The 24,924-nt window shown below is 40.9% G+C and overlaps 1 protein-coding gene across 2 annotated transcripts in view; it reads left to right on the forward strand.

Moving 5' to 3' along the window:
- Nucleotides 1-22,081, forward strand: part of KDM3A (lysine demethylase 3A) — a 61,255-nt gene extending 39,174 nt beyond the window's left edge. Inside the window, exons 16-25 of one of the 2 annotated variants that reach the window (XM_049784904.1) lie at nucleotides 312-507; nucleotides 2,240-2,409; nucleotides 2,924-3,157; nucleotides 4,785-4,956; nucleotides 11,343-11,430; nucleotides 13,952-14,082; nucleotides 16,565-16,684; nucleotides 16,762-16,901; nucleotides 19,316-19,702; nucleotides 21,383-22,081. In XM_049784904.1, the coding sequence (XP_049640861.1) occupies nucleotides 312-507; nucleotides 2,240-2,409; nucleotides 2,924-3,157; nucleotides 4,785-4,956; nucleotides 11,343-11,430; nucleotides 13,952-14,082; nucleotides 16,565-16,684; nucleotides 16,762-16,901; nucleotides 19,316-19,702; nucleotides 21,383-21,463 (1,719 nt within the window). In that variant the 3' untranslated portion in view covers nucleotides 21,464-22,081. The remainder of the gene's footprint in view (nucleotides 1-311; nucleotides 508-2,239; nucleotides 2,410-2,923; nucleotides 3,158-4,784; nucleotides 4,957-11,342; nucleotides 11,431-13,951; nucleotides 14,083-16,564; nucleotides 16,685-16,761; nucleotides 16,902-19,315; nucleotides 19,703-21,382) is intronic. The other variant, XM_049784905.1, reaches the window with a different exon arrangement.
- The last annotated feature ends 2,843 nt before the right edge of the window (nucleotides 22,082-24,924 follow it).

Raw genomic sequence — 24,924 nt, forward strand, 5'->3', positions numbered from 1 at the left:
ACCCAGCAGTCATACTTAGAGTTTCTATTAAGATACTAGGAGAGTTCACATGAAAGATAGGCACAGATCTCATAAGAATATTTATCTCAGGTTTTTACCACTAGTAAGTACAGGTTAAAAGATTTGAATTTCTCTTAACGTATCATTGTGTTTTCTTATTACAAAATTATCACAACTCTGGTGGTGTCTAGGGCTATTAAGTAGTTTCATTGTGGACATATTTTTCTGTTTCTACTAAGTTGAGGAAGAAGGTAAGAAAAGAGAAATAGTTTTTCAGTTTATATAAAATTCTTCATTTATACTCAACATAGACTTCCTTAGCTGGAGAAAAACCCACTCTTGGTGCCAGTCTTCAGCAGAATCCCTCAGCTCTACAGCCAGTGACTGTGAGTGGCGAAGCTGCTTCTAAGCCAGCCAGCAGCCTGAAACCTGCCTGTTCTGCTAGCTCATCTCCTTTAAACTGGTTGGCAGACCTAACCAGTGGGAATGTCAACAAGGAAAACAAGGGTGAGTGTTTCCCGGACCTTCCTCTGAATTCCTGACAACCTCTCGGTTCAGTGAGAGACATGGCAACTTCAGTTGCTGTGAGAACAGTGTGACTAGAGGTGGTGAGGAATGAGAAATGATTCCTTGCATGTAGACACCTGACATAAATGTGTTTTCAAAATCTGGCATCAGAGAGAAAGTTTTGCTGATGATCAAAATAGGTGAGGGTAAGAGTATTTTTGGTGGGGGCTAGAAAGATAGCATGGAGGTAAGGCATTTGCCTTTCATGCAAAAGGTCATTGGTTTTAATGCTGGCATCCCATATGGTCCCCAGAGCCCACGAGGAGTGATTTCTGAGCATAGAGCCAGGAGTAACCCCTGAGTGCTACTGGGTGTGACCCAAAAACAAAAACAAAAGATTATTTTTGTCAAGAATGAAGAGCGGAGACTTATTATTACTAATAAAATAATCATTTATTCTTTACCGCTTCACCTTTTAATTAGCATCTAATTAATAGATTGCTAGTTACATTGTTAATTTTTTTTGTTTTTGTTTTTGGGCCACACCCAGTGATGCTCAGGGGTTACTCCTGGCTGTCTGCTCAGAAATAGCTCCTGGCAGGCACGGGGGACCATATGGGACACTGGGATTCGAACCAACCACCTTTGGTCCTGGATCGGCTGTTTGCAAGGCAAACACCGCTGTGCTATCTCTCCGGGCCTACATTGTTAATTTAAAAAAAAATGTATTTTGTATACTAGGCACAAACAGAATGGAACTTTTTTTTGTTGTTGTTGTTGTTGTTTTTTCTTTTTTTTTTTTTTTTTTTTTTTTTTTTTTTTTTGTGGTTTTTGGGTCACACCCGGCAGTGCTCAGGGGTTACTCCTGGCTCCATGCTCAGAAATTGCTCCTGGCTGGCACAGGGGACCATATGGGACGCTGGGATTCGAACCGATGACCTCTTGCATGAAAGGCAAACGCTTTACCTCCATGCTATCTCTCCAGCCCCCGTTTTTTCTTTTTTAAAGACATTTTATAGTACCAGAGAGATAGTACAGTGGGTGGGGTGTTTGCCTTGCACATGACTGACCTGGGTTTGATCCCTGGCATCCTGTATAGTCCCTTCAGCACAGAGCCAGGAGTAAGCGACTGGGTATAACAATATATTGCTCTTGATAAGGAACACTTATTTTATTTTATTTTTTTATTTTTTGGTTTTTGGGCCGCACCTGGTGGTGCTCAGGGGTTATTCCTGGCTATTTGCTCAGAAATAGCTCCTGGCAGGCATGGGGGACCATATGGGACACCGGGATTCAAACCAACCACCTTAGGTCTTGGATTGGCTGCTTGCAAGGCAAAAGCCGCTGTGCTCTCTCTCACGCCCCGATAAGGAAAACTTATTATCTTAATATCAATGTGAAATTATTGTCATTAGTATTTGTCCTTTTTGTTTTGTTTTGGTTTGTATTGGGGGGGCCACACCCACTGACGCTTGGCTTACTCCTGGCTGTATGCTCAGAAATTGCTCCTGGCTTTGGGAGACCATCTGGGACGCCAGGGGATTGAACCACGGTCCGTCTAGGCTAGCATGCATAAGGCAGACACCTTATCGCTTGTGCCATTGGCCCCAGTATTTGTTTTCTTAAAAAAACACACTATATATAAAACTTCAATATATATATATCTATATATATATAATATATATATATGGCATAGACGACTAGTAATGTTTTGCCTTTATATTTTTTTTAGAAAAACAACCCACAATGCCAATTTTAAAGAATGAAATAAAATGTCTTCCACCTCTCCCTCCTTTGAACAAAGCCAACACAGTCCTTCACACTTTTAATAGTACAATTTTGACACCTGTGAGCAACAATTCTGGTTTTCTCCGAAATCTGCTGAATTCTTCTACAGGAAAGGTAAATAAGAACTTTTTTTTTTGTATTTATATTCTACCATTTATGGCCCGCGGGCCACAAATCGTATTTGTATCTGTTTTGTTTCTTCATTGCAAAATAAGATATATGCAGTGTGCATAAGAATTCGTTCATAAGTTTTGTTTTTACTATAGTCAGATCCTCCAATGGTCTGAGGGACAGTGAACTGGCCCCCTGTTTAAAATGTTTGAGGACCCCTGATTTAAAGGAAGAGTCAGAAAAGTAGAATAAAGATTAAAAACATACTTGCCTTTATGATGAACCCAGAGACTGTCATTTGTAGGTTCTTCACAAGGCTCTGGTATTCGGCAGAGCCAGATTCCCCTGCTACACTGTGCCCACTTGATTGATTTCTGATGTCAAATAGGAAAAGTTGGCTAACTCTTTGTCTAGGTTCCTGGGACTAATTCCCTGGGTTTATAGAGTACACTCATTGCCATGGTAATATTGATGGTAAGGAATGACATGTTTGATTTGTGTTCTTTCTCAAATTCAGACAGAAAATGGCATCAAGAATACACCAAAAATCCTTGATGATATCTTTGCCTCTCTAGTACAAAATAAGACTTCCTCTGAATCCAAGAGACCTCAAGGACTGACGATCAAGCCTAGTATTCTGGGTTTTGACACTCCGCATTATTGGCTGTGTGATAATCGTTTGCTATGCCTGCAAGACCCCAACAATAAGAGCAATTGGAATGTATTTAGAGAATGTTGGAAACAAGGACAGGTAATTTGGGGCCTTGCTTCCCAAATGCAATTTAGATACACTTACGTGGTACCTTTGACAAAACTCTAAAACCTCCTCCAGTTATAAGCTGCATTATCTCTTTATTTTCTGTGTTTGTACTTTATTGTATTGTTATGGGTGAAAATAAGTAGGGCTTTTAGCTGTGAGTCTCTCTCTCTTTTTTTTTTTTTAATAGTACACATTCATGAGCTGAGCTGTCTTTTCCAGTGAGGTTTCATCATTGGGTTTTCAATTCTGGACTCAGTGATTTTTGAAAGATAAGCACCAAGACAAAAGTGGAACTCTTGATTGATAGGCTTTGAGAATCAGACAGAATAAGAAAAATTATGTTTTCCTTATCCATCAATTAAATTCTTGAGCTGAAGGCAGTATTAATCGGCCAGTTATTATTTAATTTTATTTGGTTTTTGCTATACCCATATGTTTTCAGGGCTTAACTCCTGGTTTTGCACTGAAGAATCACTCCTAGCAGGCTCTGTGGATCCTACGGGATGCTAAGGATGGAACATTAGTCAGTCACATGCTAAGCAAGCTTCTTACCTCACTGCGTTATCTCCTCATGTGCTTTAAAGGATCATGTTGTTTGATTTAAGTTTGCTTGGCTAGCTTAGGAGATAAATGAGTTTTGTGGACATATTCCTACTTTCTTTTTTGCTTAGGAGATAAATGAGTTTTGTGGACATATTCCTACTTTCTTTTTCTTTTCTTTTCTTTTCTTTTCTTTTCTTTTCTTTTCTTTTCTTTTCTTTTCTTTCTTTCTTTCTTTTTTTTTTTTTTTTTTTTTTGGGCCATACCAGGTGACGCTCGGGTTATACCTGGCTATGCACTCAGAAATCGCTTCTGGCTTAGGGGACCATATGGGACACCAGGGGATCGAACCATGGTCTGTCCTAGGTTAGCACTTGCAAGGCAAACACCCTACCCCTTGTGCCACCACCCCGGCCCCCTGCTTATTTTTATTTTCTTGATCTTTGACTTGTTCTGGCCTAAATAAAGTCATGTTAAAGAATCAAGTTCTTGTACAATGCCAACAAGATGTGGGGAATCACAAAATAGTAACACATGTATTTAACCCCTAAAAAAATCCTTCCACAAGCCAGTATACTGATAGACATTTGCTCATTTTATCAGCTACAAAATTACAGATTTGAATAGCCCACTAGCATGTTTCTTGAAATCTTTTTTTAAAAACTGAACTTTACCAGTATTTGACTCAAATTAGATCAGCATTTTTGGCTTATTTTCACATAACCTCAGGCATATTCCTGCCTGGAAACTGAATGAAGGCCTTTTGCTTTGCCCTCTTTAGAAAGGACATACCTATCAACTTTCACATTTCCTACCTTGCCTTTGCTTTGGTATTCTATGAGTAATGGGACCTGAATCAGAACATGCAGTTGGTGGGGTGGTTTTTACTCATAAAAGTTTGTCATGTAGTTTGAGAGCAAGGGAAGTCATAAAGATAAGATTTATTATAGAAACAGCATAACTAAACAGTATCTGAGTACCCACAGCATGGGAACAAACCAGCAACTGAAGAGGCACTGCTACAGAGTGGGGACAAAACTAAGTGAGTCAAACTAAAGACCGAATTCTCTTCTTCTAGCCAGTGATGGTCTCGGGAGTGCATCACAAATTAAACACTGAACTTTGGAAACCTGAATCCTTCAGGAAAGAATTTGGAAGTCAGGAAGTTGACCTAGTTAATTGTCGGACCAATGAAATCATCACAGGAGCTACTGTAGGAGACTTCTGGGACGGATTTGAAGATGTTCCAAGTATGTATGCAAGACCTTTGAAAGGGTATATGGTAGTAAAAAACAGGAATCCCAGACCCTTTACTGACCACAATGGCATTCTCTGTAACTTGGGATTTTAATGCCTCGTTTTCACATCCCTTTTCTTTTGATAAAGTTTATGCTTTTGAATTGAGCTGGATGAATGTTGTAGTTTTTTTTTTTTTGGGTCACACCCGGCGGTGCTCAGGGGTTACTCCTGGCTGTCTGCTCAGAAATAGCTCCTGGCAGGCACGGGGGACCATATGGGACACCGGGATTCAAACCAACCATCTTTGGTTCTGGATCGGCTGCTTGCAAGGCAAACGCCGCTGTGCTATCTCTCCGGGCCCAAATATTGTAGTTTTTTTTTAAAGTTCTAGTCATCTATGCTTTGTATGATTCTTTGTGCATCTTGTAAAAAGAATATTGTGCTTTCATCTCTGAACTGTGTGCTGGGACATGGGGGGCACAAAACCATATAACTCCATATTGGTGGGTTTTTTTCACTTTAATCATTTCTTTCACTCCTTTAGCAAATTTTATTTGTTGCTCAATAAAACCTGAAGGTTCCAAGGAATACTAATTTAGTACCAGTCAACTAGTCACTGCTTTGTCTTGGCTTCTGATTGTGTCAGTAGAATATTTATGTGCTGAGGTTTGGACTTTGGATTTGGCTGGTAAACTTACAAGGAACATGAAGTCCATTCTGGTCCCTTTGGATTTAATCCAACACCACACAAGTCACTATGTCACTTTCCTACTAAGTGTCACTTTCCTATTTGGAAGATTGAAGCCACTTTCATCTTTAGACTCTCAGTAATGCAATTTTGCATATTTGTGTCTCTCATTACATACATATTCTGTCTGTCTTGCTCTTCTTTTCTTCATTCGAGGCAACTTCTCAGTATTGATGCTTATATGTCTCAAAGCACAAGTTCTAAAACCATTTCCGGTGTCAGATTGACCCTCTTTGACCCTTTTTCTGACCTCCTACTTTCGTCTCGAAGTCAGTGTAGTCAGTTAGTTATTTTTGTTGTGAGTTGGTAGTTTTCTGCTTCGGTTTTTTTCTAGTCCGCATAATAAACCATTTTGGGGCCTGTGTGGTGGTGTGGCATGGCCTTGCTGGTGCTAGCCTAGGACGGACTGTGGTTTGATCCCTGGCATCCCATATGGTTCCCCAAGCCAGGTCACCAGGTGTGGCCCAAACCCCCCACCCCCGAAAAAAGAAAAATCATTTTGTTGTTGTCTTTAATTTTCTGACTTATTTTATTGTATACAGTTCACCATCACCTTAAGTTTTATTAGTAATGTTGAAAGACAAGATTTCATCTTTGATTAACTGAATAGTAGTATTCCATTGAGTATATGCCACTCACAACTTAGTAATCCACCCAATCAGATATTGACATATAGGGTATTTTTATTTATTGGCTATTGTGAATAAATTATAGACACCAGATGTACATGTATGACTCTTTTCTTTCTTTTTTTTTATGATTTTTTTTTTTTTTTGGGTCACACCCGTCGGTGCTCAGGGGTTACTCCTGGCTGCTCAGAAATAGCTCCTGGCAGGCACTGGGGACCATATGGGACATCTGGATTCGAACCAACCACCTTTGGTCCTGGATCGGCTGCTTGCAAGGCAAACGCTGCTGTGCTATCTCTCCGGGCCCTTTTTTTATGACTTTTCAATGAAGTGTTTCTAGGTCCTTAGGAAAAAGTATGAGTGGAGTTACTTAATTGTGTTATTTGTTTTTTTAATTTAAGGAAGTTCCATACTGTTTTTCATAGAAACTATAAACATTCACATTATCACCAAGTGTATAGTTTCTTTTTCTCTGCTATATCCTCAGAAACGCTTGTTTCTAGTCTTTTTTGTTTCTGTTTGGTTTTTCGGTCACACCTGGTGGTGCTCAGGGGTTACTCCTGGCTATGCGCTCAAAAATCATTGCACCTGGCTTGGGGGACCATATGGGACACCGGGGGATCAAACCGATGAAACCACAGTTTTGCTTGGGTTGCTGTGTTATCACTCTGGTCCTCCCTTTTTTTTTTTTTGTAAATGCCATTCTCACAGGTGTGTTTTGAATTTATCTTTTCCGAAATTGAGCCTTCTTACTCCCCTCCCTCCCTCCCTCCCTCCCTCCCTCCCTCCCTCCCTCCCTCCCTCCCTCATGCTCAAAAATCGCTCCTGGCAGGCTCTGGACCATTGACCTTCTGCATGCAAGGCAAACGCTTTACCTCCATGCTATCTCTCTGGCCCTGAGCCTTCTTTATTTAAATGTATCTGTTGGCCATCTGGTCCTCTTTAGATAAATACCTATTCAAATCTTGTTGGCCCCTCCCCCCTTTTATGTTTTTGCACCACACCTGGTGATGCTTAGGGGTTATTCCTGACTATGTGCTCAGAAATCTCTCTTGGCTTGGGGAACCATATGGGACTCCTAGGATCCAACTGAGTTCTTTCCTGGGTCAGCTGTGTGCAAGGCAAATACCCTACTGCTGTGCTATTGCTCTGGCTCCCAGACTTGTGCCCATTTTTTATTTTTTTGTTTTTAGTCCTCTCCAGCAATTCGACGGGCCAGCCTGGGTTATGTCCAGTGGTGTCAGGAGGCCATATGGTGTCAAAGTTGAACTTAGGACCCTGTGTATGCCAAATGGCATTTTTTCTTTGAGCTGTCTCCCTTAACCCTTGTCTATAGATTGAGTGGATTCTCATTTTTTTTTTTTGGTTTTTGGTGCTCAGGGGTTACTCCTGGCTGTCTGCTCAGAAATAGCTCCTGGCAGGCACGGGGGACCATATGGGACACCGGGATTCGAACCAATCACCTTAGCTCCTGGATCGGCTGCTTGCAAGGCAAACACCACTGTGCTATCTCTCTGGGCCTGGATTCTCATATTTTTAAAAAAATTTATATGAGTTATTTACATATTTGGATTTTAGCTACGTCTGGTGTGCAAGCATCTGTCAAAGGTTGTCTTTTGCTATTTTTATCAAACTTTTTTTTTTTTTTTTTTTTTGGTTTTGGGCCACACCCGGCGATGCTCGGGGGTTGCTCCTGGCTGTCTGCTCAGAAATAGCTCCTGGCAGGCACGGGGGAACCATATGGGACACCGGGATTTGAACCAACCACCTTTGGTCCTGGATCGGCTGCTTGCAAGGCAAACTCCACTGTGCTATCTCTCCAGGCCCTTTTTATCATACTTTTAAGCATTATTCATTCCTTCAAAATTTACAGGCTGTAATACATGCTTGGAACAAACAGCAAAGTCATTGCTAATTCCTACGTTGTATAGTGCTATGGTGTTTTCCAAAACTGTTTCAGATATTAACTATTTACCAGGGACTACATCTATGAAATGAAATTCTGAATGAATAGGGAAGAAGCAGGATTAGGTAGGAAATGGAGCCAGTTGTAGTGCAGATGCTACAAAGCCTCATGTAATCTTGCAGGGAGCTCAAGAGAAAGTATTGGCCCACCTTGTTTGATAGAGGGAAATGTCAAGGTCTTTATTCCTCTATTTGTTGAGAGACGGAGAAGGAAGAGAGTTGGAGATTGCAGCACACATCCTTTACGTACGCACTGTGAGCCCAGGATGAGTCAATCTGCTGCTAAGCAGGACAGGCATTGGCAGAAAAAAACACCCAGTGGGCCAGATGAATGTCCTTGGCAGGCCTTAGTTTGAGGACCTCTGCCCTAGGGAATAGGTGGTGCCCCTAACCTGTATTCAAACACTGAGGCCACTCCTGTCAGTACTCCTCATCATTTTTTTTTGTTTTTTTTTTGGGCCACACTCCATGACACTATGGTTACTCCTGGCTATGAGCTCATATGGGGGACCATATGGGATGCGGGGGTTGGGGGGTTGGGAGAGATGGAACCGTCATCCATCCTAGGCTAGCACGGGCAAGGTAAGCACCTTACCGCTTGCCCGCTTGCACCACTGCTCCAGCCCCGTGTATTCCTCATTTTTGGAGGCCAGACAGTTCAGTGCCTAGGAGCCACCAGGTCTCTATAAGTAAGGTGGAGTGGTTTTTGACCAGCCATATGATGCTGAAAATCAAACACACAGCCAGCTTTGCATGTGTCAGACATGTACTTTGGCCCTTTGAGCTTTCTCTTTAGCCCTCAGATCCTGATTCTTGATGAGTGCTTAATGTGTATATGGGCTTGATAAACTACTTTTTCGGGGTTCAAACTTTTTGAGTCTAGAAGATTATGGCAGACCAGGGTTGGATATAGCTTGCCTTTCCCATATTAATGATTCTGTATACATCACCAGCCTGCCATTCACTATTTTTCTAGCTTTGTTGCTTCTATGATATGCGAAAATACATAGTTGACTTTAAAACATTATAAAACATTGGTTCTCAAGGGTACAAGTTTTGAAATCATGGGTCTTTTGAATATAGGTTCTAGTTCAGATCTGTCACTTTAAAAGCTGGGTGGCTTTGAGCATTCATTAATTTAGCCATCCAGAAATAGGATGTCTAGGGACTGGAGAGATAGTACAGTGGCATTTGCCTTGCAAGCAGCCGGTCCAGGACCTAAGGTGGTTGGTTTGAATCCCGGCGTCCCATTTGGTCCCCCGTGCCTGCCAGGAACTATTTTTGAGCAGACAACCAGGAGTGACCCCTGAGCACCACCACCGGTTATAACCCAAAATAAAAAAACAAAAACAAAAAAAAACAAAGAAAAACAGAAATAGGATGTCTAAGCTCATTCAAAGGATTAAGTAATTTGAATACAAGAGACTAGAATATAGTAAGAAAATAAATCGATTATCAAGACAAATTACCACGTTTTTTCTAGTTAGAGCTTTTTTTGATTCTCAGTTTCTTGGCATTGTCAGATTAGGTAATAGTTCTGTTGGAATAAAATATTTTGACTAAATCTCATATATCATTCAGAAGTTTGTAGGAGAGGATATATTGACCCTAATTTTCCTTGCAAAAGAACATCAGTTAGTTTCAATCTCTCTGACCAAAACAAGTAATGTCTGTTTCATGCTAGTCTCCAAAAACTGGGTCAATGGAACATCTGTGACTTTTCATGTTAAAACTGAATTCTGTTGACTAGTTGGGAAGCTATTCACTTTCAGAACTTGATGTCGGTGAAAGCTCAATGTATCTATGTGCATCAGCATAGGGAGTGCCTTCAGACTTAAAGAATGAATGAATGAATGAATAAATAAATAAATAAATAGAAAGACCTTCATACAGATCAGTTGATGATCATTGTTTTACTACCTTGGCACTTCTAGAAATACAGATTTCTTTGTACTGTAGAAATAAAAGGTTACTCACCATCCTGACCGCTATATGAGACATGTAGACTCCAGGATCTTTAATACAGAAGCATGATACCAACAACAGAGACTATGTGAGGAATGGAGGTGTATTGCCACTACAGACGATGACTTGAATTGGACAAACTAGTTTGCCTGGAGCCTAGAGTCAGTCCTGTGCCAGGAAACTTCAGGGGTAGGGTCTCCATCTATTTAGACCATAATTTGTCTTTCCATGTCCCTTATGTTTTGGTGGGCCTATGCAAACAAATGCCACTTTAATATCGTTTTTTACTATGGTCCCTTGACTCCAATCCTTAAGAAAAACAACCCACTAAAACTTTTGAGGTTAATTTAAACTAGTAAGCATGTGCATGGATCTAGATAAATGTACTTTGCCCTCAATGTTTAAAGAGTTACATAAGTCTAATATCTTTAGATTATATGGTGTGCTGCTAAGAAATAATATGTACTACAACGGGGGATTTGAGGGACAAAGTAATTGTATGGTACATGGGTTCAGTTTTGTTTTTCTTAATGTTCTTTGGCTGAAAGTATAAGGCTGGGATATCATCGATGGGACTACTGAGAATCCTGTTTATGGGTGATTGGGCTTCCACTGTAACTTTACCCTGTCCTCTTTCTTTGCATCTTTGTTGTCATAATTAAAATAAAAAAAAAAGAAATAAAAGGTTACTAATTAATGAGAAAGAACTATTTTAATATTTGTATACTCATCAGATTACATACACTTTTACATCTTTTTTTGGTTGTTTTGTTTTCGGGGCCACACCCGTTCGATGCTCAGAGATTACTCCTGGCTAAATGCTCAGAAATTGCCCCTGGCTTGGGGGGACCATATGGGACGCAGGGGGATCGAAACTCGATCCTTCATTGGCTAGCGCTTGCAAGGCCAGACACGTTACCTCTAGCGCCACCTCACCGGCCTCTACTTTTACATCTTTAATAGCTAAGCTTTGATATTGTGATTTTATGAAGCTCAATAAATTTAAATTACATTGCTTATAATGCTAATTTACATATTTTTTCCTGTATAGCAAGTAATAAGTAATTCATTAATTCTGGTTATCTTTTAGATCGCTTGAAAAATGACAAAGAACCAATGGTGTTGAAACTTAAGGATTGGCCACCAGGAGAAGATTTTAGAGATATGATGCCTTCCAGGTATGATTATGAATTGGCAGAGATGATTCTTCCCTTAACTTGATAGAGGATAAATTCTATTTTAAGTGTTTATGAAAGTATTAAAATTTCCTTAGTTTTATTGGTGCTGATATTCTTGTTTTTAAAAAACTTGGGGCCAGAGCGGTGGTGTAAGCAGTAAGGCATCTGTTTTGCCCGTGCTAGTCTAGGATGGACCATGGTTTGATCCCCCAGTGTCCCCTATGGTCCCCCAAGCCGGGAGCGATTTTTGAGCGCATAGCTGGGAGTAACCCCTGAGCATCACTGGGTGTGGCCGAGAAACAAAAACAAACAAAACTTCATTTAAACATTGTGGTTTACTAAAATTGTTCATGGTACAGTTATTGGGCATTCAGTATTTAACACCAACCCTACCACCATTCTGACCATCCCTCAGTTTTACACCCACCTCTCAACTCTTAGGCCCCACCCCCACCCCAAGGCAGGCACAAAATATTGTTTGTTAAAACAAAATGCTAAGTGGAATTTAAAAAAAAAAACCTCACTTACAGAAGTTAAAAAATAACTGTTTTAAAGAAAGTTTCTGAAAGCTGTTATATATCACAATGGGTTAATAATAAAGTCATTGAGGCTTTACAGAGATATTTGTTACCAGTTGAGCCTCCTATGCTATCAGTTTTGCTTTTTGAGCTTAGTTGTCATATATGCCACTTTTTCGCTGTCAGTATTATGGAATTTGAAGATGTCTTGTGGCCAAATGTGTGAATGCATACTTTAGAAACTACAGGATCTCTAGAACTGCGATAGTTCTTGGCCTAACCCCATTCCCACGTTTCCCGAATTTCCTGCCTGAAGATGGTATACTCGTGAGTTTCACTGGCTTGGCTTGGCATCTCATTGGAGATTAGTCATGAAGCTGAACTGTTTGCATGGCAGTGACTGTGGGATATATTTTATTTTTATCTAAACGTTATTTTATTAATTATTTTAGTTTTGGGGCCACATTTGGAGTGTTCAGGGCTTACTCCTGGCTCTGCACTCAAGGATCACTCCTGACAGGGTTTGGTATACTGGGGATCAAACCCAGGTTGACTGCATGCAAGCCAAGTGCAAGTAGCTGCTATTTCTCTAACCCAGAGATGTATATTTGTATATGAAATGCATGTTATTGACTTTTACATCTCTGAATAATGTGTGAACTGTGCACATTTCCTCTAAAGTTCTCTGTCAAATCTGTAGTCAGTGAGATTGAACATGTTAGGCTTTTGGTGTAAATAGTGATATTTACACTATTCACACATAACAGAAAGAAACTCTTCAATGAGACAACTGAATGGGTAGATAAGTTTTCCTTATTTGAGCCTGAACCCTGAAAAGAATCCTTAGAAATATTGACTAGCATATACCTAAGTCTTCCCTTTCCTTAACTTTCTCTCCCCTCTCTCCTCGCCTCCCTTTTCTTTTCCCTTTCTTGAGATAGTACAGCAGATAGTACAGCAGAGATGAGTCACTTGCCTTGCACAGAGCCTGCAGTCAACCCTACCTCCCTGCCCCTCAAAGGCTTTATTTAGAAAAAGGAAAGAAAAGGGAACACTATAGTGGAGGATGTGGTGTTAGACCATTTTAACCTATCCATGAAACCCTATCTTTATCAGTATTATAAATGTATTTCAAATGAAAAGAATATTTTGATATATAAAGTAAAATGATTTGATTAGCCTGTGACTTCAAAATTTTCCTTGATGTCCTCCAAAAGTTGTTTTCTCTATTTTGTGCCTTGCTCTTATTTCAGAACAGAATGAGCTGGTAGGGCATCAAGTTTTCTCCAGAATCATTCTTAAAACTCCAGGCAAGGTGCAGGACTTAGAGCACAGATGCAAACTAGTGGCCACTGTTTACTAGGGAGAGAGAAAGCTCAGTGGTGAACATTTATTTCTCCAGTCTGTATGGGATAGCCTAGTTACTATCTTCTCTAGTTTGAAGTTTTTTTTCATTGTGTAAATTATAGTAAGCTAGCTTGAATTATAGAAAATTGTGTTCATAATTACTACACTGCTGATAAATTTTATTAGTGATAGTTTTCTTTAGAAATTCCCAAAACTTATTTGGCCTATTACACCTCCTCAGAAGAAAAATTACTCAGTACCCCCTAGTTGTACCTGAAGCTATAGCAGCCCCTTACCCCTAATCATGCCAGCATTGCCCCAGAGGAAGTATTGACCACTTTGGGAGAAACAGTTTATCTTTTGGGGGGGGTGTGTTTGGGTCACACTCGGCGGCGCTCAGGGATTCCTCCTGGCTCTCTGCTCAGAAATCGCTCTTGGCAGGCACAGGGGACCATATGGGATGCTAGGATTCGAACCACCGTTTGTCTTGGGTCGGCCACTTGCGAGACAAAAGTCCTACCACTTTGCTCTCTCTCTCTGGCCCCCAACATGGTTCATCTTGATAAGCAGAGATAAATGTGTGTTTTGGGTGTAGTGGAAAGAAGGAAAATCCCACAATAATGACAGAATTTTATCAATTCTTGTTTCTCTTCTAGGTTTGATGACCTAATGGCCAACATTCCACTACCTGAGTATACAAGGAGAGATGGCAAACTGAACTTAGCTTCTCGGCTGCCAAGCTACTTTGTTAGACCAGATCTTGGTCCCAAGATGTACAATGCTTATGGTAAGGATGAAAGGTTAATTTAAGAGAATTGTAATAGAAATAAAGCAAGCCAGACATTTGAGAAATAGGTTTCGGGGGAGGGAGTAATAGAAAAACATCGATCATTCTCATATGTAAATAGCATTGGGTTTCATTCTTTGTTTATTTATTTATTTTTTTTTTTGGGCCACATTCCATGGAGCTCAGGGGTTCCTCCTGGCTCTGCACTCAGAAATTGCCCCTGGCAGGCATGGGGAACCATATGGGGTGCTGGGTTTTGAACCACTGTTGGTCTTGAGTCAGCCGCTTGCAAGGCAAACGCTCTACTGATCTATCTTTCTGGCCCCCTGGGTTTTATTCTTATACATTTCTTTTCATTCCTTGACCATGTGCATGTATAATTGTTTCATAATGTGAATAGAGGGCTTATGCAATTTAAAAATTTTCATGTGTTTGTGATTTTCTCCATTAAAAACTATAGGGTTTCAAGGATCTATAGGATCTTTACTAGTCTCAATTTAAATTGGTTGTTTTGAAATTATTAATTTGTTCTGTGTAGTTTCAGTTCAGGTTACACAATAAACTTGTTTTTTTTTTAAATATTATTTGATCCCACTTTCTCAGTCCTTTTGAATGTTTCTTCTTTGATTACGTTCATTCTCCCCTTAATTCCTTCCAACCTCATCGACTTGAAGAATGGAATCTGTGCCTCCCTTTTCCCAAGAGACTGGGGAAGAAAGAGCAGGAATTTTAGTCTCTGGGGTTGCATGTGGCTGGCCTGGGTTCAATCCCTGGCATTCCATTTGGTCCCCCAAGCTGCCAGGATTGATTTTTACACTCAGGAGTAATTTCTGAGCACTGCTGGTGTGGCCCAAACACCAAACAAACAAAAAATGTTTGAGTCTCAGCCTACTGTTCTTAGGGTAGAATCTGTCCAAGGCATCTCCAGGAGTGGTGTCAATGAACAGTGAGAAGGAAATTTCTGTTCCAAGTTTGCACAATCTTGATGCAAGATAGTTCTCTCAGGGCAGGGTGAAGTGGTTTGTGAAAGACCTTGGTAGACAAACTTCCTTTGCCCATTCACTTTGCCTCTCAAGACTTGGTTTAGAGAATCTTGTACATCTGTAGATTCATAGTAGGGTTTACCTACAATGGACTCTTTCGGAACAGCTGTATGTAGTCAAAAAGACCTAGGGTTGTACTTGAGTTTACAGTAAGAATTTACAGTGGAAAAGATGTTTTCCACAGAACCAAAGAATACAATGTTGTATGATGATCTGTGCTTTATAGAAATCCTGTAGTTGGGACTGGTTTGGGGGGAAGCGAGGATTCTCTCAATCAGTGCTCAGGGAGCTCTTGTGCTGCTTCTGGTGATACTTGGCCAACTGGGCCTGAGAATGCAGTGCTACACTCTATTGCAAGAGACTACAGGGTGTCCAGGACCCTAGAAGTACTTGTGAGCCTTTGAGGCCACACCTGGCTATGTTTGGCCACCTCCAGAGTTGCTTCCTCTAATGCTTGAGTCATCTTGTGATGCTGGGGATCGAGCCTGGGTTGGGCACAAGCCTAGCACATGCCCCAACAGTAGTACTATATCCCAGCCCCTATGGGGTATAGAATTAGTTTTCTGAGAAGTTTTTGAAATTGTTTGGTTTAAACAGCCTGGCAGGGCAAGAACAATGAGAAGAAATGGGGGTCAGAGATGATGAGTATGTTGGTGTGCTGCCTGTGAGCCCTGGCAGGCTGCTGTCCACAGCTTGGTTCAGCTCCTAGACTTGAACCTGAGAAAGGTATTGGGCAGTTCCTTTGAGGTCTCATTTTATTCCTAAGTCAGAGATGGGTTACACTCTGCCATCTTTTTAGTTTTTTTTTTCATTTTTGAACGACACTTGGCAGTACTCAAGCCTTACTCCTTACTCTGTGCTCGGAGATCACTTCTAGAGGGCCTCATGATATATGTCTTGCCAGTGATGAAACTTGGGTTGACAAGGTACAAGGCAGGTACGTTACCCGCTGTGCTGTTGCTCTGGCTCCATACACCCCGTCTTGGGTGAATCCTGAGCTTCATGTCTTGTTCCACAGCCCTTCTAGACAACCAAACCTTGTGCTTACTGGTTTGGTTGAGCCAAATGTCCTTTAGACAAAACTCCACTTCAGTGGTCTACTCCTGTATCAGTCCTGCTTCTAGGTTTTAGCATCTGGATTTTACCACCAACATATTTATTCATTAACAAGTTTTTACCAAGTTTCATCAAGGATTTTTAGAGGTTTCAACACTGAAATTTAAAGAAGGGTCTGTCACAAGAGTTGCTTTGAGTATCACTAGAAACACAAGTCCTAGTATATATATTTTAAATATTTAATAGATTTTCTTCAAAACAAAGGATAACTTATTGTTATCCTTTTTATATGACTAGAGAGGCAGCTTTAAAATACTGTGACTGAAGAGCAAGACTGGCAGCCTTTGTTAATAACTTAAACCTTAAGGCATTTTCTGTTTCAGGATTAATTACCCCAGAAGATCGCAAATATGGAACGACAAACCTGCACTTAGATGTGTCTGATGCAGCTAATGTCATGGTCTATGTTGGAATTCCCAAAGGACAGGGTGACCAAGAGGAAGGTAGGTGCCGAGCATAAAAGTGCAACTTACTCTTGGAGAAGATATTTTCATCTAATGTTTACTCTCTCTTGCTCTAGAAGTCCTTAAAACCATCCAAGATGGTGATTCAGATGAACTCACAATAAAACGGTTTATTGAAGGAAAAGAGAAACCAGGAGCCCTGTGGCACATATACGCTGCTAAGGACACAGAGAAAATACGAGAATTCCTTAAAAAGGTACATGGCTTATCCCATGGCATGTGGAGAGGTTTGGAAAATAACAGTGTTATAGATCAGTACACGTTAACGAACTGACTGGGTTACTGAGAGAATTTTTACAACCCCAGGAGTTAAAACTCTGCCTCTTGAATCGGATGGGCTGCAAACCCTAAGGAACAAGGGTCTTTAAAATTTTAGCTTTGCACCTCTAAAGAGACCTTCTCTCTTTTTTTTTTCTTTTGTGTTTCGTATGACAGTGCAATTGATAATTTTTATGCTTAACTTTCACATTACTCGTGTTCATTTCAGAGGAACTACATGTTTGCTTATATTTCCTTGAAAAACTTAGCACTTCAGAACTTCATGCTGTATCATTCCTTAACCTTTGATGGCTGTTCTCTTAGTGAAGTGCTATGGTTCTGTTGGTTTTGTCCAGCCTACTACATCACTTAGAAGGTCAAGGCCCACGGGCCAGAGAGATAATCTGCTCAGTGGTAGGACGTTTGTTTGCCTTGCAGGAGGTCGACCAGGGAGGGACCTGGTTAGATTCCCGGCATCCTATATGGTCCCCTAACCTGCCAGTGGCAATTTCTGAGTGCAGAGCCAGGAGTAACTAACTGCTGGGTGTGCACTGGTGAGCACACACTGGTGAGTGCTGCATGAGCACTGCTGGGTGTGGTCCAAAAGCCAATCAATCAATAAATAAAGTTTCTTTTTTTTTTTTTAAAGGTGGTCAAGGCCTGAGCCTATTTGTGGCTAATAGCTTATATACAGGGTCACTAGAGAGAAATGCAGAATTCCAAATTTTCAGATTGTTCTAAAGAACTCTGGAAAATCTAGGATATGGAGAGATGTATTTGTTTGCCTTTATTTCTTACAAGAGGGTGCAGGTTCCAGTCTTGGTATCTATAGGTAATTATTCCATTTTGGGTGAGGAATGGGGGTCACACCCATCAATGATCAAGGTTAAGTTACTCTTGGCTCTGCTCTCAGGAACTGCTCTTAGCATTACTAAGGTGACCGACCATACAGGAGGCTGGGAATCAGGCCAGTCACATTCAAGGCAAATCCCTAGCTAACAATCTCCTTATGGATACCTCTAGCATACAAGTCTTCCTTAGCCAGCATAAACTTTTTTTTTTTTTTGGGCCACACCCAGTGACGCTCAGGGGTTACTCCTGGCTATGTGCTCAGAAGTTGCTCCTGGCTTGGGGGACCATATGGGACACCGGGGGATCGAACCGTGGTCCGTCCAAGGCTAGCGCAGGCAAGGCAGGCACCTTACCTTTAGCGCCACCGCCCGGCCCCAGCATAAACATTTGAAAATAAAAATGTTTTAGGCTAAGAATTGACTCTTCCAGAAAGCCTACTGGTTACGTATTGTTACTTTAAATGTGTGCTGCAAGATACCACCCCTAATAAATAAGCTTAATTGAAAGCTATTTGGGACTGTTTCATAACTTGGTTGTGAAGTCAGTATGGGTTATTAGTAGCTAACAGAGCAGTTCTTCTTTGAGGGGGCTGGGAGTTCTGTTGTACTATACCTGCTGTGCTTAGTGGCTTATTCCTGGTTATGCCCTTAGAGATCACTCCTGGCAGGGCTCAGAAACATGAGATACTGGGGCTGGAACTCGGATTGGGCCACATGCATGGAAAACTTAACTTACCCACTGTGCTATCTCAAACCTCCACAACCCTGCAAGAAATCTAAGGATATAGCAAAAAGTTGATACCCAAATAGTGTCAAAACACAATATTTATAAAAATATGCTGTTACCGAAAATGACAAGGAAAAGTTTTATTTCTTTTTTTTTTTTTTTTTTTTTTTTTTTGGTTTTTGGGCCTCACCCGGCGGTGCTCAGGGGTTACTCCTGGCTGTCTGCTCAGAAATAGCTCCTGGCAGGCACGGGGGACCATATGGGACACCGGGATTCGAACCAACCACCTTTGGTCCTGGATCGGCTGCTTGCAAGGCAAACGCCCTGTGCTATCTCTAAGTTTTATTTCTTGATCTACTTTTTATACGCTTCCTTTTCTTTAGTCTTGAATTTAATATCTTTTTTTTTTTTTTTTTTTTTTGGTTTTTGGGCCATACCCGGCGATGCTCAGGGGTTACTCCTGGCTGTCTGCTCAGAAATAGCTCCTGGCAGGCACGGGGGACCATATGGGACACCGAGATTCGAACCAACCACCTTAGGTCCTGGATCGGCTGCTTGCAAGGCAAACGCCGCTGTGCTATCTCTCCGGGCCCTGAATTTAATATCTTTTACATACCACTCTTCATTCTATGAACAGGGACACTTGGTTGAAAGAAAGCTGATTGTTGTTTAGTGAGTGTCCATGTGGCCCAACTGTCCACTCTTTTTGGCGGGGGGGGGGGGTCCCTCATTGGGTTTCAGCATTGTGTCATGATATTTTGAAATTTATTCTAGGTGTCAGAAGAACAAGGTCAAGAAAATCCAGTAGACCATGATCCCATTCATGATCAGAGCTGGTATTTAGACCGATCACTGAGAAAGCGTCTTCATCAAGAGTATGGAGTTCAAGGCTGGGCTATTGTACAGTTTCTCGGGGATGTGGTGTTTATCCCAGCAGGAGCTCCGCACCAGGCAAGAACCATTACTGTGTTCTTTTTAAGCTATGAGTTTTTGTACATGTTACTGATGTGGCTTGGTATTTTTCAGGTTCATAACTTATATAGCTGTATCAAAGTGGCTGAAGATTTTGTTTCTCCAGAGCATGTTAAACATTGTTTTTGGCTTACTCAGGAATTTCGTTATCTGTCACAGACTCATACCAATCACGAAGATAAATTGCAGGTAAAAAAAATAGCATTGATTGTTGGCGTTCTCTAACTGGCTAACTGGCTTCAGTGTGCGAGTGAAATGGCCATATTGCACAGTGATGGATAGATAAATCTATGTAGGCCAGGAGTCTCAAACTCACAGCCCACTGGCCGCAAACGGCCCTCCGTACAACATTTTGTGGCCCTGCCCTAGATGAATCTTTTTTTTGTTTTGTTTTCGTTGTTTGGGTCACACCCCCCAATGTTTAAGGCTTACTACTGACTTTGCACTCAAGGATCACCCCAACTTTGCCTCCTGCGGCCCCCAGGTAATTGAGTTTGAGACCCCTGATGTAGGCAGGAGGAATAAATGTAAAAGAACTCTCTCCCTGCTTTTGATAACTAGAGATAAATCTATGTAGGCAGAGGAATAAATGTAAAGGAACTCTCTCCCTGCTTTTGATACTGTTGGAGTTTTGTAAGAGAACTATGCCTCAAGAGACAAATATTAAATCTGATTTCTGATCCCAGTTTAGCTGCCACAAAGGGGTCTTGAAAAAAACCTTTGGAGCTGCAATGGCAAAAGGAAAATTCCTTTCTAATTCAGAGAGGGTTTGATAGGGTAAATTTAAGTTAATATAGGCACAGGTTTAAAATGCCTTTGAAACACTGGTCTAAGAGAGCTTAGTGGACTTACCTCCTATATAGTCAGATGTCTCCTTTATTGTATTTTAAGCTTTTTATTCCAGTAGACAGTTTTACATTCTTTGAAGGCTCAAAATAATGGTTATATTTTTTCTCTCAATGGTTTTTTTTTGTTTTGTTTTTTTGGGCCACATCCGGTGGTGCTCAGGTTTATTCCTGGCTGTCTGCTCAGAAATAGCTCCTGGCAGGCACGGGGGACCATATGGGACACCGAGATTTGAACCAACCACCTTAGTTAGGTCCTGGATCAGCTGCTTGCAAGGCAAACACCGCTGTGCTATCTCTCCAGGCCCCACAATGGGTATTTTTAAAGTATATATAAATAAAGTATGCAATAGCTGTGTGGAATGAACATTTTATATGTACTGAGCCAAAAATATTGTGTAGCTCATTGTATTGTCACTTAAGTGGTATGGAAGCAAAGTTACAGTATCCTAAGGTGTGCCTGTTTAATATTGAACACTTTCAACATAATCAGTACTATCTACATTTCATATTGAATACTTTTTTGGGTTTTTTGGAGGGCTACACCTGAGTAATGCTCAGGGCTTTTTTTCTGGTTCTGAGCTCAGAGCAGGGGTTGGGTGTGCTGGAGATTGTGGTGTACCCCAAGACCCGCCCATATCTGGGAGGAGATTACACCTGAGTTGGCTACATTCAAAGCAAGCATCCTAGCCACTGTACAATTGCTCTAGCCCAGTGGTTGGCAACCTGCGGCTCGCGAGCCACATGTGGCTCTTTACACTTTTAATGTGGCTCTTCTGTGTGCCGGGCGGCCACTCCAGGAGTCAGGCCTCTGCTCCTAGCCTCTGTCAGTGCGCGCCCTGTGTGGCTCTCAAAATAAATTTCAATCGTGGTTTTGGCGAGATTTGGCTCAGTTGAAAAAAAAAAGGTTGCCGACCACTGCGTCTAGCCCATATTGAATACTTTCCAATTTTAAGGGGAAAAAAGTATATTGGGACAGTCTAAAATGACTTGGCAGTAAATAACTATTTTCACCCATATGTAGGTAAAGAATGTTATCTACCATGCAGTGAAAGATGCTGTTGCTATGCTGAAAGCCAGCGAATCTAGTTTTGTCCGGCCCTGAAGGTCCCAGTGACGCCTTAACACCTCTGCACGTTGGAAATGAATACTGGCAGCTGTTCAAATTCTTCAGGCAGGATTCCTGTGGACTTTGAGATTCATGTTACCTCATCTTCTTTTATAAACTGTACCCAGCTGGTGAAGGGTACTCTGTCTAATGTATATTTCTAGTGTTTACAGACACTAAATGTGTATATGTAGTAACTATTTACAGAACATGTGTCCTTGAACTGTGACTTCTCACCTAGTGCAGAACTACCAAGCTATAAAAACAAAACCTCTTCTCAGCTCTGGAACAATACCTGTGGTTACTCCCCAGCTGTTTTATTGAACAGCTTAGTCAGAATGGGTTTCTAACTATTAGGAATTACTGTGCAGTTATATTGGGTTGTATTTTGTTTATGTCTGTCTGAGTATTCTCTCCCCAGACCCTTAGGTTTCAGAAGAGCAGCAGAGAACAGCTAATGATGCAGTTCTTACTAGGACTGGCATTAAATAGAAGTCGACTACTGTACAATTCTTGGGCTTAACCATCTTTTTTTAGTTAAATGTAATTTTAATTTAAATGAAGCTTTGCTAATTTTAAGTGTTACGCATTTTGCATTAAAATATTCATATAATATTTGGACTCCGTTTACTGGCATTTTCCTTGTTAATTCAAGATACCCTTCATTAAGTGTTTTTTTATTGTTGTTGTTATGGGCCACACTCAGCAGTGTTCAGATTACTCCTGGCTCTGCACTCAGAAATTGCTCATGGCAGGCTCTGGGACCATTAAGGGATGCCTGGGATTGAACCCAGGTCCGTCCTGGGTTGGCAGCATGCAAGTAAGGCAAATGCCCTACTACTGTGGCCCACTCACCATTCATTAAATGTTACAGGTACAATTACTCCAAGAGATCAATGGAGTGGGAGAATACATATTTTACATACATGAACCCAACTCAACATTGGTATTTCCTTCCCCCCAAAATAATGATTTATGATGATTATAATAGCAATATGGAAATAAGTTTTTCTTCATCCAGGTGGAACTTGTTTGCAAAGAAACACCATAAATTGAATTTCTTAGTAAGAATTGAACCCCCCCAAAAGTGATTAAATTGACCTAAAATTATTATTATTATTATTATTATTATTTATGGTTTTTGGGCCACACCCGGCGGTGCTCAGGAGTTACTCCTGGCTGTCTGCTCAGAAACAGCTCCTGGCAGGCACGGGGGATCATATGGGACACTGGAATTCGAACCAACCACCTTAGGTCCTGGATCGGCTGTTTGTGAGGCAAATGCCGCTGTGCTATCTCTCCGGGCCCGACCTAAAATTATTAAGAGGGCTAAAGAGATAAAGATCCCCTGGAGTCCATCTAGGTGTGATCCCCAAGCACTATACATGTGCACCCCATGAAATCAATAGAAATTTTAGAACTGTAATAATCTCCACATAAAAAAATTTTTAGATCCTTTTATAATTCATTGATATCTACAGCTCTATTAAACTGAAATCAAGCACTATAGCTGGTGAGTTTTTGCTAATAATTCTCTTACAACATACCTAATGTTAATTTCCTTTATGGATGACCTTTCAAAAATAGAAATATCTGCCTGCCTCTAGTAGGAAGAGTCTTCCTGTCTGTAAGTTCAGAGACCCTCCTTTTGGCAGAGCAGGAAGTGCAGTTAGTGTTTAGAAATTTTCTTAAACCAGTCTGTGGCTCAGCATATCTGCACTTACTGCATGTGTGAGACCCTAGGTTCACTTCCAGCACCACCAAAACATCTCCCTAAGCCAAATAAATAGGAATACTTGGGTCCTCTTGGATCAAGAGGCTATGAATTGACAAATCATAACTATAAAAATAAAAACCACCACCAGCAAGAGTCAGCAGGAACCTTCAGCTGCCAGTATGTATTAACAAACTGGCACAGATTACGAAGGGCTCATACTTGAATGTGGTTTAATTCACATCACCAGGGCTAGCATGATAGCACAGATTAAACTGTTTGCCTTGCACATGGCCAATCCGGGTTCAATTCCTGGCATCCATATGGTCCTCCGTGCCTGCCAGGAATGATTCCTAAATGGAGAGCCACTAGGATTAATCCCCAAGCACCACCAAAAACTAAGCAAAAATAAGAATTTCAGCACCGTCATCAATGTGTTAAATCTCTCAAGTTTACAGATTCTGGGTAAATGAATTCTTTTTAAAATATTTCCTCCTGTGGTTCATTTGATGATTTCAGAAACTGTTCATTGAATAACTTTGATATTATTTTTGACACCTTAGAAAACTTAACTGGTGGGCCGGGAAGGTGGCACTAGAGGTAAGGTGTCTGCCTTGCAAGGGCTAGCGTAGGACGGACCATGGTTCGATCCCCCAGCGTCCCATATGGTCCCCCCAAGCCAGGAGCATACCCAGGAGTAAACCCTGAACATCAAACAGGTGTGACCCAAAAAAAACAAAAAAAAAACCTAACTGGTAAACTTGGGAAAACCACATGAAAGGCTTTGAAACAAATTTTAACCTTTATTTCAACCAAACGTTAAGTGTCCATCCTGGATCAAGTTTGATTGTCTACAGAACAAAATGCTTGGGATTATAAGCATTCTTTAGCATTCTACAATAAACTCGCTAGATAAATGCAATATAAAACTATCCTGTTCTTTCGAACTTGATTAACAGAAAATCCACAGTAAAAATATAAGCAAATTATTTTGTGGTTGCTGACAGACGAATTTAAAAGTTAACATGGAGAGGCAACAGAGTATAAATAATAGCCAACAGTTAATAACGAGTTGCGGGGCCAGAGAGAGTTCCGAAGGTTAAGGCACTTGCCTTTTTTGCAGCTGATCAGGGTTTGCACCCTGGCACACATACCCCATATGGCTTCTCACCGCCCCCCACCTAGGGGCACTGCCAGGAGTGATTTCCTGAGAGCATAGCCAGGAGTAAACCCCTGAGCATCACTGGGTGTGGCTTCAAAATAACAAAATAACCCTATCAAAAAAAATGTTGCAGAACTCACACCAACTTCAAGATGATAAAGCTATAATTAAAGTCTAATTGGTGAAAGAATAAACTTACTGGAGCAGAATAGAGCTGAGAAAAATCAAACTATAATTGACTAAGCTTGAAGTTTTTTCCCAGCAAGTGGTACTGGAATGACTGGGCATCCAAATGCGATAAATCCAGATTCAGGCCTTACCTTTTTTAACAGGGATTGAAGTAAAAATCGATTAAAAAAAAATCGCAAAAAAGAACATAGAAAGATGTAGGTGACCCTCAAAAATGGGAGAATTAATGAGAAGGCAAACCACAGACTGGGAGAAAATATTTGCACATGACATCTGACAGAGGACTGTTTGGCAACATATACATCTAAATCTCATATAAGTAATGGCCCTCTCATATAAGTAATGGCCCAGTTACCTGGAAACAAATATTACAATCAACTATAATACATGGTC

The sequence above is a fragment of the Suncus etruscus genome, chromosome 12 (assembly GCF_024139225.1).
Source record: "Suncus etruscus isolate mSunEtr1 chromosome 12, mSunEtr1.pri.cur, whole genome shotgun sequence".
NCBI lineage: Eukaryota > Metazoa > Chordata > Mammalia > Eulipotyphla > Soricidae > Suncus > Suncus etruscus.